This window comes from Dendropsophus ebraccatus, chromosome 13 (assembly GCF_027789765.1).
Source record: "Dendropsophus ebraccatus isolate aDenEbr1 chromosome 13, aDenEbr1.pat, whole genome shotgun sequence".
Classification (NCBI taxonomy): domain Eukaryota; kingdom Metazoa; phylum Chordata; class Amphibia; order Anura; family Hylidae; genus Dendropsophus; species Dendropsophus ebraccatus.
In genome coordinates, this window is record NC_091466.1 from 40,035,540 (window position 1) to 40,052,467 (window position 16,928).

The 16,928-nt window shown below is 42.8% G+C and overlaps 1 protein-coding gene across 1 annotated transcript in view; it reads left to right on the forward strand.

The window, feature by feature from the left end:
• The window catches only part of TDRD9 (tudor domain containing 9), a 151,009-nt gene that overhangs the window by 22,490 nt on the left and 111,591 nt on the right, over positions 1–16,928 (forward strand). Inside the window, exons 2-5 of the mRNA XM_069950673.1 lie at positions 4,082–4,173; positions 10,374–10,468; positions 11,468–11,689; positions 11,962–12,084. Of these exons, the coding sequence (XP_069806774.1) occupies positions 4,082–4,173; positions 10,374–10,468; positions 11,468–11,689; positions 11,962–12,084 (532 nt within the window). The remainder of the gene's footprint in view (positions 1–4,081; positions 4,174–10,373; positions 10,469–11,467; positions 11,690–11,961; positions 12,085–16,928) is intronic.

Consider the following 16,928-nt stretch of genomic DNA (forward strand, 5'->3'; position numbering starts at 1 on the left):
GGAGTTTCGTGTTTACGCCGTTCACCCTGTCCTCAAGTCATTACGATTACAGCGATATGTAACATGTATAACTTTTATATCATGTGATGGCTTTTAAAAAATTCAAACCATTGTTAACAAATATATGTTCCTTAAAATCGCTCTATTACCATGCTTATAGCGCTTTTAACCTTTGGTCTATGGGGCTGATTGAGGTGTAATTTTTTGCACCATGACATGTACTTTCTATCGGTACCTTGATTGCGCATATGTGACTTTTTGATCGCTTTTTTATTACATATTTCTGGATTTGATGCAACCAAAAATGATCGCACTTTGCACTTTTGCACTTTGGGATTTTTTTGCGCTGACGCTGTTAACCGTGCAAGATCAGGAATGTGATAATTTAATAGTTCGGGCGATTACGCGCGCGGCGATACCAAATATGTTTATTTATTTGTTTATTTATATTTATAAAATGGGAAAAGGGGGGTGATTTGGACTTTTATTATGGGAGGGGATTTTTTATTACTAAGAAAATATTTTTACTTTTTTTTTTTTTACATTAACTAGAAGTCCCCCTGGGGGACTTGTATATACACAGCACTGATCTCTCATAGAGATCAATGCTGTGTATATACATAGCAAAGATCCATTAGATCGGTCATACATTGCACTGGCCTGCTGCAGGCCAGTACAATGTATTGCCGAGTCGGGATCAGCATCATTGCGACGCTGAGGCCCGGCACGGGCAGAAGGACGGATCCCCCCCCTGCGATCGCATCGCGGGGGGAGATCCGACCCACTAGACACCAGGGACACCGGGAGCAAAGCCTCTAAATGCAGCTGTCAGGATTGACAGCTGCATTTAGAGGCTTAATTAGCCGACGCGGCAACGGGACCTGTGCCGGCTAATAGAGGCGCTCCCCATCTGCAGATATCAGCCAGGAGCGGCGCCGTTCAGTGCTGGGTCCCTGCGGGACCCCTCTTTGAACTCCCCCCGTGGCACCGTGACGTATCAGATACGTCATTGGGTGCTAAGGGGTTAAAGTGTCACTGTCCTGGAAATGAATAGTCCAGGTGATTTTAAGAAACTTTGTAATCTGGTTTATTAGCCAAAAAATGAATTTTTATCATGAAAAAGCAGTTTGAAGCTCTCCCTCTGTCTTTATTGTTCTCCTATGCAGAGAGGGAAATAAAACACCGAAACAGGACAACAAAGAGTTAATCTACAGAAGCATCACCCTCTATCTACTCTGACAGTCAGCACTGACCTCTCTGACCTATGATTATGCTGTCACCCAGCACTGTGTTTGTGAAATCCTTTGTTCTCAGCTCTCAGCTGTCTAACTCCCTCCTCCCCCTCAGAGTGGCTGCGCTGTGGGCCCGCTCTGAATCGCCGCGATCTCGGCTGCTTACTGCATCACGGGACCGTGGCTATTAGCGGGTGCCGACGATCGGCCACGCCCGCTAATTAGGACAGCTGTCGAACATCACATCTGCCTCTAACTGTCTTGTGTCCCCCTCTCCCTGGTGTCTAGTGGCTAGATCTGACCGCCCCCCCCCCCCCCCCCCCCCTCCCCGGCCGGGATCGCATCAGCGTCGGCAATCTATTTAGATGGTCTGCTGCAGACCATTATAATAAAGCACCGAACTGATGGATCGGTGCTCTATTATATACACAGCATTGATCTCAATGGGAGATTGGTGCTGTGTATATAGAAGTCCCCTAGGGGACTTCTAATTACTGTTAGTGAAAAAAAAAAAAGTGTTTTTAATAATAAAAAAAAAATCCCCTCCCCTATTAAAAGTTTAACTCACCCCCCCTTTTCCCACTTTATAAATAAAAAATAAACAAACATTTGACATCGCCACGTGCGTAATCGCTCGAAATATTAAATTATCACATTCCTGATTTTGCATGATAAACGGCGTAAGTGCCCAAAAAATTCCAAAGTGCAAAATTGCGCATTTTTGGTTCGCATCAAATCCAGAAAAATTGTAATATTAAGCGATCAAAAAGTTGCATATACGCAAGTAAGGTACCGATAGAAAGTACACGTCATGGCGCGAAAAATGACGCCTCACACAGCCCCATAGACCAAAGGATAAAAGCGTTATAAGCATGGGAATAGAGCGATTTTAAAGAAAATTTAGTTTTTTGAAAGGTTTTGATTTTTTACAAGCCATCAAATAATATAAAAGTTATACAAGTTCCATATCGTTGTAATCGTAACAACCTGAGGAACATGAATCACAAGTCAGTTTTACCATATGGCGCATGGCGTAAACACAAAACCACCTAAAATAAAAAAAATATTGCGTTTTATTTTCAATTTCACTGTGCATGTAAATTTTTTCTGGTTTTGCAAGATTAAGTCTGCCATTATGATTAGTTTCACAAAAAGTAAGGGCTCATGTGGGCCCAAGAAGGAAGGGGTTAAAATTAGAGATGAGCGAACCTCGAGCATGCTCGAGTCGATCCGAACCCAAACTTTCGCCATTGGATTAGCGGTGGCTGCTGAATTTGGATAAAGCCCTAAGGCTATGTGGAAATCATGGATATAGTCATTGGCTGTATCCATGTTTTCCAGACAACCTTAGAGCTTTATCCAAGTTCAGCAGCCCCGGCTAATCAAATACCGAACATTCGGGTTCGGATTGACTCGAACCCGAACCCGGTTCGCTCATCTCTAGTTAAAATCGCCTGGACTATTGATTTCTGCAAAAAAAATAATTCACGACCGTGCCTCTTTAAATACCGGAATCACTGTTAAATGTGGGGTGGGGAGTCTTTAGCAGTCCTGAGCCTATAAATATTGTGGGCGGTTATGAACAGGTTTAAGGGGTACTCGGGGCCAGATGTATAATCCGTGTTTGGCCAGGGAGGGGGTGGAAAGAGAAGGCTCTGGTGACTTACCTCCCCGGTTCCACCGCCGGCTCCCGGATCGCGCTGCCCCATACTCCCGTCCCGGGGTGCTTCCTGGACTGAGCTGCGGCTTGAGATATGACGTCTCAAGGCAGCTCAGCCATTCAGCGGTCGCAACAGAGTCCTGCCTTGGCCGCTGAATGGCTGAGCTGCCTTGAGACGTCACGTCTCAAGCCGCAGCTCAGTCCAGGAAGCCGCCGCGGCGTGGGAGTATGGGGCGGCGCAATCCGGTAGCCGATGCTGGAACCGGGGAGGTAAGTCACTGAAACCTTCTGTTTCCACCTCCTCCCCGCCCAGATACTGATTATACAGCTGACCCGGAGTACCCCTTTAAAGGAGAAGCCCGGTGAAAATTAAAGTATTGTATTGCTCCCCAAAAGTTATACAACATACACTTATTAGGTGAAATGCCTATAAAGTACTTTTTTCCCTGCTCTTACTACTGCATCAAGGCTTCACTTCCTGGATAAAATGGTGATGTCACGACCCATCTCCCAGAGCTGTGCGGGCTGTGGCTGCTGGAGAGGATGATGGCAAGGGAACACTGAGGCACACAGGGCACTGGAGGGACACTAGGCTATCATCCTCTCCAGCAGCCACAGCCCGCACAGCTGTGGGAGTCGGGTCGTGACACCACCATTTTATCCAGGAAGTGAAACCTTGATGCAGTAGTAAGTGCAGGGAAAAAGTACTTTATAAGCATTTCGCATAAGTGTATTATGGGGATTTGTATAAGTTTTGGGGGGCAATACATTACTTTAGTAAACATTTTCGCTGGACTTCTCCTTTAAGACCCCAATTTAAGATTTTATTTTTTTTTTTTTCAAATTCACCTTGAATAACACATTATCTGGTAAATAAAGCTAGTATCCATAACCAAGCGGGATAAGGGCACATCAGATTGTTCACGGTGTCACAGTTGCTCTTTATCAATGAGCGCAATTAAACAGAATGCCTGGAAGCGACTCTCCAACACTGTGACATGCAGCGAATAGACAGTTTATTTCCACGGTGCAATGTAATAATCCCTTAATGAAAAAGGAGAAAATCCCCAGCAGACTTACTCATCAGTTCACTTGGTTTGCTTGTGTGACTTGATTTACAGTAATAATTTGCCGTAACTGAAGGTATAGTGTTTCTACCCCATAACGTTGGTGTGCTAATCTTTCTCAGGATACAATATGAGGTTTCATATATTGCTGAATTCCGGCAGTTGGAAGATTTGGACTTACAGAAGTACAGCAATGATGATCGAGAAGAGCCAGGTATTATTTTCGCATCTTTTTTTTTTTTTTTTTTGCGTACCAAGTAAAAAATTGTTGTAAATGTGGTAAAATAAAAAACACTATCTTTCCAATCCCATGGTGATCCAATGTAGAAGCTCCAGTGGTTGCCCCAATGCTTATAAGCAGCCAGACGATTTATTAGCAGCCGGATGCAAGCATCCTTCTAGCACTGCTTTCCCGTAAACACTCGTCGGCTAATTTGATATTTTGTATGGCCGTAAAAAAATTATCGGCCACACATCTCTCTGTGCATGTTAATGGCCGCATGTACGATACAGCAATCATTAGTTTATGGTTCCTTGTAAAGGCACTGCCAGAGCCAATCTTGCATGACTGAATATTGGGTCGTATAAAAGGACTCTTATAGGGTTCTTCATCTCATTACGTTATCTCCTGTTCACTGGCACAAGCAGTGCAGTGGGGTCTGACTGCTGGGACCCCTGCTGAAATCGAGAATAGGAACATTGTCCCTGGAATAAATGCTGCGGATTGCGCCTATGTCGCCACTGTGCCATAACGAGTATGTCACTCAGTAATGATTGGCAGGCCCCAGAAGCAACACATACAGTGGTAGCTGTACAGGTCCAGTGTACATGATTTATTCTGGGAACTGTTATGTCCCTATGGATCGAAGGGGGTTCCAGAAGTTGGACCTTTACTGATCTGCTTGATCTGCTTTACTCAGCTAGTGATACACGATGCACCAAAATATCGATACTACTATCGATATTCCTGGCCAAAAAACTGTTCGATACCGGTTCGAATTTCCTGGTATTGATACTTTTTGTTAAACTGCGCTATTATGCAGCTTAACATACACGTATAGTGCAGAGAACACAGCCGGCAGCTAGCTAAGCGCTGGCCATGTTCTCTGTGTGCTGCCCCCTGCTCCCACCTGTCACCTCCTCTGCCCGTGCACCCGCTTCCCCATTCAGTGCCAAATTCAAATAGCCGACACATAGCTATTACTTGTGTAGGCTATTTTACAATGTAAATGCCGCTGTCACTCTGACAGCAGCATTACCCCCTCCTTAGCCAGCTCCATATACAGCAGGGGTCGGCTACTGTGTGTAGCAGACCCAGCTGCTAATGACTGCGGGTAGAGCAGGGTTGCGGCTGGAAAGTGAGAGCGGCGCGTCCGGGAGAGGAGAAGGCTGATGGAGTGGGAGGCAGGAGTAGATGTGGCCATTACATCTGGGCGGGACTTTGAGGTGGGGACGGCAGGCCGGGGCCGTCGGGAAACTCCCAATGCAGACATTAACAATGTGGTGGCTTTACAGTCAGCCTGACTCTGACTGGGAAGGGAAGGGGGGCTGTAGCCTGTAGACTTTTGTTACATGACTACAACCCTTATCATCCCCAGATAGCTGACGTGTTCCACGACTACAATACCCACCCTCCCCCTGATATCAGGTGTGTTACATAACTACAGTCCCCATCATCCCCCTGATAGCAGAAGTGTGTGTTACATGACTACAACCCCATCATCCCCCTGATAGCTGGTGTGTTACATGACTACAGTCACCATTGTCCCCCAGATAACTGGTGTGTTACATGACTACAACCCCCATCATCCCCCTGATAGCTGGTGTATGTTACATCGCCACAACACAACCCTTATCATCCCCAGATAGCTGAAGTGTTTCACGACTACAATACCCATCCTTCCTCTATCAGGTGTGTGTTACATGACTACAGTCCCAATCATCCCCCTGATAGAAGAAGAGTGTGTAACGTGACTACAACCACCATCATCCTCCTGATGGCTGAAGTGTGTTAAATCACTACAACCCCATCACCCCCCTGATAGCTGATGTGTGTTATGTGACTACTTTCCCCATCATCCCCCTGATATCTGAAGTGTGTGTTACATGACTACAACCCCCATCCCTGACAACTGAAGTGTTATTGTCCATACTACCTGTCACCTTCCTGATCACACACAGTAAACAGAGCAAGCAAAAAGAAACCACCAAATTCAGCACCACATTAAAACATGGTACTAAATAAAACTACAGATCACGGCGCAAAAAAAAAGCCTCCTCACCCCCCAGCCAGACAGGCGGAGAGATAAAAAAGTGAGAATAGGGCAAATTTTTAAAAAACATTTATTTTAAATAATTAGGACTTTATTTTTAAAGTAATAAAATTTAAAGGAACATAAATTGGTTCGTACGGACCTGACAGTCGAGGGGCGGGGGGACATTCCTATTCTTTTTTAAATATAATTTATTAAGTTGGTATTGGTATCAAACTCAACATTCTGACATCACTACCAACAACATCATAGTATGTCTGGGATTACATGAAGAGACAGAACGATTTGAACAGCGACATACACAGAAGATCTTTTTTTTAGATCTTCAAGATGTTTGGAATACTCTTCTTGCCTGGTTCCTTCACAAACTGTGGAAGTTGCTGAGAAGAACTGATGCGGTCACACAATGTATTGATTTTATTTAAATTCTCTTCTGTTTATTACCTTTAAAAGGAATCTGTCACTATGTTTATGCTGGCTTTAATGAGGGCAGGATAAACTAGTGACAGAAATGCTTAACAGATCAGTGTGGTACTTCAATCATTTTGTTCAGCTGTTCTCCTAATATAAAGGATTCTCGTCACACCCTTTCCCCCGCCCTCCAGCTGCTGATGGACAGTTTTCTGCCTATACGCAGCATGGATAGATAACTGCCAATCAGCAGCTGGTGGGTGGAGTTTTCTGCTTCTTATGAATATTGAGGACTACCGGGCTCATGCACATAATGGAGAGGACTACTTATTGTCCATGTTATTCAGGAGGATATCTTTAAATCAGCTGCACAGAATAATGTAAGTGATACATTATTCTCTTCAGCTTCTCTCTCACTAGTTTATGCTACCATTAGATAGGACAGCATAAACCTACTGACAGTCTCTTTAACCCCTTAAGGACCGGGCCTGAAATGGCCTTAAAGACCGGGCCAATTGTCATTTTTGCGTTTTCGTTTTTACCTCCTCGCCTTCTAAGACCCATAACTCTTTCATTTTGCCACCTACAGGGCCATATGGGGGCTTGTTTTTTTCAGGAACAGGTGAACTCTGTAATGGTATCTTTCAATCTGCCATAAAATGAATGACAGAACCCCCAAAATATCATTTATGGGGTGAATTTTGGTAAAAAAAATGCGATTCCGCTAATTTTGAGGGGGTGTTCCGTGTTTATGCAATGCACTTTACGGTAAAACTGGCATTTTTTCTTTATTCTATAGGTCGGTCAGAACACAGCGATGTATTTATATGTATGTTTTCTAACGTTTTACTATTTTTTATTAGCAGTAAAAAAAATTTGGCAAATAGGTATATTTAAAATGGCCTTATTGTGACTCTTATAGCACTTTTATTTTTTCACCTACGGGGTCATATGGGGAATAATTTTTTTGCACCATGATCTCTAGTTTTTATTAGTAACTTTTTTCTCGATCAATATTGTTTTATTTTTCTAGATCTGATTATTACGCTCGCTACAGTATATTATATGTTAATTAACTTTATACATAAAACACATAAAAATAATAGAATGAGAAGGGGGGGGTTATTTTCACTTTTATTGGGGGGGGGGGGGGGGGGGGGGGGGGGGGGCCTTCGGCAGATTTTTTATAACTTCTATTTTTTTTTTTTTTTTTTTTTTTACACTTTGTCTCCTCAGGGGACTTTTACATTAATACATTAGATCAGTGCTTCTGAAACTTTTTCTTCTGGAGCCTCACCCAACAGACCAAGGCAATGCCTGGGCCTCACCAGACTGACCAAGAGGGTGCCTGGGCCTCACCATCTGTGGTAAAAGTCCATTTAAAAGTTTAAAATAGTGCTAGGGCTAGCTTTCACCCATCTCCCAAGCTCTATATACTAAAAAAGAAAGTACAAAATAAGTTAATAATGTTGCTAAAATTGATATTTTTAGAAACAGCAAAAGGACTGTGCCAATCATAGTCACTTTTGTGAAAACTGGCTCCCCAGCTGGGCCACACCAACAACTAGGGGGAGCCCCACTGGTGAGGGCCGCCTCACAGTTTGAGAAGCACTGCATTAGATTGAACACACTGGGTTTTCTCTCACACCCAAAACATACAGATAGGTCATTTTAGATTGTAAGCCCTAACAGGGACAGGGACCAAAGTTGACAAACTATGTAAAGTGCTGTTGAATCAGTTGGGGCTATACAAATGAAAGTATTATTATTATTATTATTATTATTAATATTCAGTTTTCCTGGGTTGGTACAAACCTACCATAATTATTATCCTTGTGGAGTGCTGACACCCAGTACCTCCACCGATCAGAGCTTTGGTTCCCATTACACAGTCTTCTCAGCTGGAAACATACAGCACTGTACATTGCGTAGTGGCTGCAGCTGCATTCCCATTTAAGTGGATAGAAGCTAAACAGCGGTAACCAAGCAAGGACAATACACCATGTAGTGTCTACGTCTGGCTCTGTTCTCTGTAGACAAAAACATCCAATCATCAGTGGTACACAGCGTTGACACTTTACTGATCACATATGGATGGCCTATTGTGAGGTTAGCATAGGGCATCAATAAAAAAGTCCAGGAAAACCCCTTTAGGGTGCTGTCTGGTAAGGACTAACCTGTTTTTCTAAAGCAGCATTACCAGTAATAACTTATCTGTTGGTGTCAATTTGTTGAAGGTAAACTATTGAACTTTTACTGATATATGCATATTTTCTAAGCAGACTCAGCAGAGGAAATGTAGTTTTCCTCATTGAAATAAAAATAAAATGTTAATGACTACGAGAGAGATCACGTTTTGATACTAACTTCACCTGCTTTGTCATGGACATTTGCTTCATAAGAAACTTTTTTTGTGTAGAATGTAGTCTTGAATACTGGTTGTGTAAAGAACATACCTTTCTAACAGCTTGTGCCTTCTCCTGAGCATTGTCTAGCCATGCAGAAATACCGTGTCTTATATAGTGACATGTTGAAGTTTGCCAGAAGGAATCGTCCCGCCCTCCTGACACAAAACTGTATTTAGTCATGCGAATTGTTCCCCCTTTATTGTTATATTGGATTGGATAGATGCTTATCAAAGTAACTGGTGGATGCAGATTTACCAGACATTTCCTCAGATACAGCGCAGGATCTGAAGCAAACTCCTCTCAGCAAACCCAAATGTAAATGTCTCATCTTTCCTGAGCACATGGATAGCATTTGTAGCTCTAATCATACAGCCCAGCTCTAGAGCCAAAGTGACATGAGCAATTCATCGACGGGTGAACCAAGGACAGACATTAAACACTTTCAGTATTGGTGCAAAAATGGACAAACAGTGATCATAATTATAATGTTGTGGAATTTAATATTTCCTACTTTGAATGGTTATTATCTAGAGATGGATATATAATATATAAGTATTTAAGGGGAACTATCAACCTGCTAAGTCCCTACTGCACAGACGCCAAGGAAGAAGGCCCCCATAGCGCCAACCCGCTCAGTCCCTGGCCTGCCCGCTCCATTCACTATTATTAATGGGGATGGATCAGCACTATGAGGGTGGGCAATGCTCCTAATGGGTGCCCCAATGCCCCTAATGGTCTCACCGGACCGTGGAGCAAAAAGACTAACTGCACTGGAACCCCCCCGAGGAGGAAGGTAAGAGGCATACCTCCATCCTCTGCTTTTCCTGTGCAGTAGGGACATATAAGCAGGTTGCTTTTGTCTAACCTGCTGATAATTCCCCTTGAAAGGAGACCTGTCGCCCCCCTGTGCCAGGACAGAGCCCGGCCGACCCCCCGGTGCAGACCCATATACTCACCGCTTCCAAAAAGTCCCGCTCCTGTACCCGCTCCCGGCTCCGAGATATTTCCATCCGACGCTGACTCCCAGAGATGAGTCGGTCGCCCATAGAGAATGACGGCTCCAGTCATTCTCTATGGGCATCGGAGTCATCTTTGGGAGCACGCGCTTGGCTTCGGACGGAGATATCTTGGCGGCGGGAGCAGGTCCAGAAGCAGGACTTTTCGGAAGCGGTGAGTATATGGGTCTGCATCAAGTGGGTCGGTCGGGCTCTGTCCTGGCACGGGGGGCGACATGTTCCCTTTAAATAAGTTTATTCATTGCAAATTATTTATTGATTTCCCCCCCCCCCCCCCCCACCCCTCTCCTTCACTTGTTGTACCAGGAACTTTCCGCAAGAGACCTGCAGTGGATAAAATGCCTGTGGCTGAATCAGAAGTCAGATACCCCGTACTGCCTATATTAAAGGACAGAGAAAAGGTAAGTTAGAGAAAGGGGACCTATGGCCTCCCCCGACTTGCCTCTTTTAGTGATTGGCAGTAAAATGCGACCACACTATGGCTATTTGAAGGAGGCGTTAAGCAAGCTTCATAGCATGAAAAAATTGATCATGCATATACAGTTGTGCTAAAAAGTTTACTTGTCCATTTTTCAGAGAATATGAATGAGGGTGCGTTCACACATACAGGATCTGCAGCAGATTTGATGGCGCAGATTTGAAGTTGCAGATTTATTGCAAAGTAACTCTGGGCCATCAAATCTGCTGCAGATCCTGTACGTGTGAACGTACCCTGATAAAAAAAAAAAAAACCCTTTATTTCCACTCATGGATAGTGGTTGGGTGAGGCCATTTAGTGTCAAACTATTGTGTTTTATTCTTTTTGAGTCATATTTACAACCAAAAACATCCAAATGACCCTGATTAAAAGTTTACATACCCCATTTCTTAATACCATGTATTGCCCCCTGTAACATCAAAATGACAGCTTGACGTCTTTTGTGGTATTTGTGGTTGAGGCTCTTTAATTTCTCAAAAAAAGGTAATGCTGCTTATCCTTTTTGGCAAAAAGCCTTCAGTTCCTGTAAATTCCTGCGCTTTCTTGCATGAACTGCGTGCTTGAGGTCTTCCCAGAGTGGCTTAATGATATTGAGGTCAGGAGATTGAGATGGCCACTCCAGAACCTTTGTTCAAAACTTAGTTTTGCCGGCGGAGGGGTGGAGCCACCTCGCAGGAGAAGGGTATCTTCACACGGGGTGGGCCCACCTCCAGTGCTTCAGGCCAGACTGATGCACGGGAATAGACTGACGTTGTGTGTGGGAACCAGGCCACAGTTTCAAAAGAAGGACTGCAGCACCATCATCCCTGCACCGGTGGCCGTATAAAAAAACTTGATGGTGCATTCACTTTAAACATTTGATCACCAAGTAGAAAAAGATGTATTAGTATTTAGTGTTTTATTTTTTTATTTTTTTTAATAGTTAATTACGTTAATTGCGAGTAATCCAGTTGTGGTTATACATGGAGCAACTGGAAGCGGAAAGAGCACACAGCTGCCGCAGTATATCCTGGATGACCACATGCAGCGCTCTGCCTACTGTAACATAGTAGTGACACAGCCAAGGAAGATTGCTGCGTGCAGCATTGCCACATGGATCAGCAAGGAAAGGAAGTGGCCTCTGCCTGGACTAATAGGCTATCAGGTATAACACCCCATATTTTCCTTTGACACATGCAGAAAATAATTAATCGTCTTACATATGTTTTTGGTTGAGTAGCCAAATATAGTTGCAAGCTAACAGTAGTACACCAGGATGCCAAAATTGACAGCTGGTTGTGTGTTTTTCTTTTCTCTTTTTTTATCTCCTCACCTCATTCTTTATATTGATTCTTAAGCTGTTTTTAAAAGCCAAGTTTTTGTGTTACAGTGTTTGTGTTACATGTGAATTTACCCTTAGTCTTTTATTGTTAAAAGGTTTCCCTGGAGAAAAAGGCAACTGCTGACACGCGCTTGATGTATGTGACCACAGGCGTTCTCCTACAGAAGATCGTGGCTGCTAAGAGCTTGGCTGAATTTACTCACATTTTTATTGATGAGGTCAGAGTTTTTCTTTAGAATAAACATGTTTACAATGACTTAGGAGCTATCCTGCAAGGAGAAAAATGAAGGGGAACTTTGGTCACTAGTGTAACCTGCAATTTCCTTTGCAGCTAAATTAAACTATAGAGTTGTGAAACCAGTATTGTACCTATCTCTTAAAGGGTTATTCTTATCTCAACTAATATAGTTATGCTTGTAGGGCTTCTCAAGTTGTATATTTTTGCAAATACATTCATTTAGCAAACTTGTCTCCTTTTCCTGATATGCTGCTTCCTCCCTCCCATTGTTGACAGCTCATTGTCTAGGTCAGCGTTTCCCAACCGGGGTGCCGCGGCACACTGGTGTGCCGGGAGAACCCGCCAGGGGTGCCGCGGGATCCCGGTGAGAAATGTGCGGTGTCACTTTAAGCATCCCATTCTCGGGATGCACGAATGAGCGGGCGAAACATTAAAGTAAGCAGAATATAGGAGCAAGAAGTGTCAGCGTCCTGCTCCTATATTCACTCCCATAGGCCGCCGGCACTTCATACCAGCAGCCTATGGGACGCCGGGACGTGACCTCTCCGGCAGGCGTGATGTTGTGACGTCATCACGCCTGCCGGAAGTCCCGTCCCCGCGGCTCGCAAGATGGAGTCCGAAGAGGAGGAGAGCTGCTTCCTGCAGCCATACAGCGCGGATTAGGTGAGTAGGATGTTTTTTGTTTTTTTTTAGGGGTAGAGCAGGGGGCATTATTAGTTCATGGGGGCACCTCTGGGGGCATTATTAGTATATGGGGGCACCTCTGGGGGTATTAGTATATGGGGGCACCTCTGGGGGCATTATTAGTATAGGGGGGCACCTCGGGGCATTATTAGTATAGGGGGGCACCTCTGGGGGCATTATTAGTATATGGGGGGCACCTCTGGGGGCATTATTATCTCATGGGGGGCACCTCTGGGAGCATTATTATCTCATGGGGGGGCACCTCTGGGGGCATTATTAGTATATGGGGGCACCTCTGGGGCATTATTAGTATATGGGGGGCACCTCTGGGGGCATTATTATCTCATGGGGGGCACCTCTGGGAGCATTATTATCTCATGGGGGGGCACCTCTGGGGGCATTATTAGTATATGGGGGCACCTCTGGGGCATTATTAGTATATGGTATTTTTCTGCACCTGATTTTTCCTGGTTATTCCTTATTCTTTTTTCTTTTGTATTGTCTGATAATTCTTTTCTATTAATTTTGTAGGCTCTATATTTAGATTTGTCGAGGTGACTTCTCTGGTACCCCATGGCTACCAATCTTTCTGTTTGCTCATCTGCCATTTGAAGGTAAGTTGTGTCCTCGCTAATAATGCGCAAGTATTGTCCATAGGTGACCGCTTTTTGTACATGTGAGGGATGGTAGCAAGAGTAATGTAAGTATGCATTAGACGCTGTTGGCTTTCTGTAGCTTGTGGTTACTATCCGACTATTTTTGACTTCTAGGACATCTAGGAATTCTATTTTAGTATGAACACGTCATCCACAAATTGTCGATAGCAGTGTAACTGCCTAAGTAATGGGTTGTTAGGAGTAAAAATCATGTGTTTTTCAAGTAATGCCAAGTACAAATTTGCAAGGGTACAAGTGGAGGGCGTACCCATTGCTGTACCCTAGCATTGTATGTACCACTCCCCTGCAAATTGAAAATTATTATTTTGTAAAATAAAAAGTAACGCATCGCATATGAAGTCTATGAAATGCTTACTCCTCTTCTGAAATAGTTTTAAAAAAATCGATATTTCTAAAGTGGCTCTTAAAACCATTGTTATAAAGCATACCCTCGTTAGTAAAAGACACAAACGATTTTTTGAAAACTATTTCAGAAGAGTAGTGGAAATAGAAAGCGATACTTGGGACAATAGATGTAGAGAGTCTGTATACACGGATTCCACATGTGAAAGGAGTCCAAGCGATACAGACACTATTGCAACAAACTGACAAAAGTAAGCATTTCATAGACTTCGTATGCGATGCGTTACTTTTTATTTTACAAAATAATAATTTTCAATTTGCAGGGGACTGCTACATACAATGCGAGGGTACAGTGATGGGTACGCCCGTCGCTTGTACCCTCGCAAATTTGTACTTGCCATTACTTGAAAAACACATGATTTTTACTCCTAACAACCCATTTCTTAGGCAGTTACACTGCTATTGACGAATTGTGGATGAAGTGTTCATAATTTGGTTAGGAACCCCAGAGGAATATGAGGATTTTGTTAAATATTTGAATACTAATGACTTCAATATGACATTCACTAGTAATTGGAGTAAAACTAAAATAGAATTCCTAGATCTCCTAGTAGAAGTCAAAAATAGTCAGATAGTAACCACAAGCTACAGAAAGCCAACAGCGTCTAATGCATACTTACATCACTCTAGCTACCATCCCTCACATGTACAAAAAGCGGTCACCTATGGACAATAACTTGCGCATTAATAGCGAGGACACAACTTACCTTCAACAGGCAGATGAGCTAACAGAAAGATTGGTAGCCATGGGGTACCAGAGAAGTCACCTCGACAAATCTAAATATAGAGCCTACAAAATTAATAGATAAGAATTATTAGACAATACAAAAGAAAAAAAGAATAAGGAATAACCAGGAAAAATCAGGTGCAGAAAAAACAGCTTCCAGCTTCGCGTTCTCATTCAAATTCAATTCAATGGCAGACAAAATTAAAAAAGTAATAAATGACAATTGGTACCTGATTCAGCAGGACCCAATATTCTCCAAACTGTATATGGATCGCCCACTGGTATCTTTTAGAAGAACAAAAAACATAAAAGATCATATTGTTAGAAGTAACTTTAACCTCTTAAGGACATATGATGTACCCGTACGTCATATGTCCTCATTAGCACTTCAAAGCGGGGCCGCGCGTTGTTGTTTATAGTAAAAAGCCCCCTCCCGTAATAAAAGTCTGAATCACCCCCCTTTTCCCAGGTTTTAATTAAAAGTAAACAAATAAATACATAAACATGTTTGGTATCGCCGCTCGCGTAATCGCCCGAACTATTAATTAATCACATTCCTGATCTCGCACGGTAAACGGTGTCAGCGCCAAAAAATCCCAAAGTGCAAAATTGCGCATTTTTGGTCTCATCAAATCCAGAAAAAATGTAATAAAAAGCGATCAAAAAGTTGTATATGCGCAATCAAGGTACCGATAGAAAGAACACATCATGGCGCAAAAAATGACACCTCACACAGCCCCATAGACCAAAGGATAAAAGCGCTATAAGCCTGGGAATGGAGCGGTTTTAAGGAACGTATATTTGTTAACAACGGTTTGAATTTTTTACAGGCCATCCGATACAATATAAGTTATACATGTTATATATCATTTTAATCGTAACGACTTGTGGAACATGCATAAAAAGTCAGTTTTACCCCAGAGCGAATGGCGTAAAAACACAGTTTCCCCAAATAAAAGAAATGCTTTTTTTTTTTCAATTTCACCACACTTTGAATTTTTTTCTGGTTTCGTAGTGTACCAAATGCAAAAATTCAGCCTGTCATTGCAAAGTACAATTAGTGATGCAAAAAATAAGGGCTCATATGGGTTTCTAGGTGGAAAAATGCATGTGGTATGGCCTTTTAAACACAAGGAGGAAAAACCGAAAACGCAAAAACGAAAATAGGCCCCGTCCTTAAGGGGTTAAGGAAAATAAAAAAAACAACTGGTTAACACAAAATCCACTCCAAGGAAACTACAAATGTGGAGGATGTAACTGGTGCCCCTTCTTCCTCAATACATAAGAGGTCACGTTAGGAGGGTATACACATAAAGTTAATGACTTCATCAGTTGTAAGACAAAACAAGTTGTATATGCAATTACATGCCCGTGCAGTTTTTTCTATATAGGGAAGACCGCACGGGCGTTAAACAGGCGATTTTACGAACATACACGTTCAGTGCGAACCTGACATGGGGCTACCTGACTCATAGAACTTATTAATAAAATACATGAAGTTATTAATCAAATACATGAAGGAGATATTAAAGTCTTAAAATTCATGGGTCTAGAGCGAGTAAGCGGCAAGAATACTACAAATGTGAACAAAACCCTATTAAGGAAGGAAGCGCGCCTGATAATAAGAACAGGCGCTCAAGGGGATATCGGACTAAATGACCGCATAGACCTCAACATGTTTCTCTGATTTCATTTTGCAAGGTGGTGGTAATCATGTTTAGATCTTAAATTTTAACTTTATTTTTAAATCCACTGTGACGCCCACCTTCCCACACGTCACCAGAACAGGTGGATATACCTGTGACGTAGGGGAAGAGGCGGAGACTGACTAAGATCACCAATAAAGACTATTTGCATCGAATAGTGAGTGCCCTTAAATCTTCTTACTCGTGTATTTATGAATCTGAGGCATTCTATTGACGTTCAATAAGTGAGCACCACCTTTGCAAAGTCAAGCGGGACTACTCCACCCATCCTGCAGTGTTTCCTAGCCGCATGAGAAGGGTTGTAGTGCCGGTGACTGTAACTACTGTGCAAAAGACTGTGTGGAATTCTTTCACAACCTCAGTTATAGCGATTATTACGGTCCCATGAACTTGTATATGCTGCATCAGAGGAAGTGGCCATGGACATCAAGTTAAAGGGGTAATCCCATGAGATTGTGTTTTGTGTTTTTTTTTTTTTTTTTTAATTGCACACAATTTTCTTTTTATATTTTGTCCTATTTCTCTCCGTTTATCGTAGTGCATGATTTGACATTATCCGCTTCTGGAATCCCAAGCTTGTGATATTAAGACTGCTTGCTTTTGAGTTGAGTGATAACATAAGCAGGGG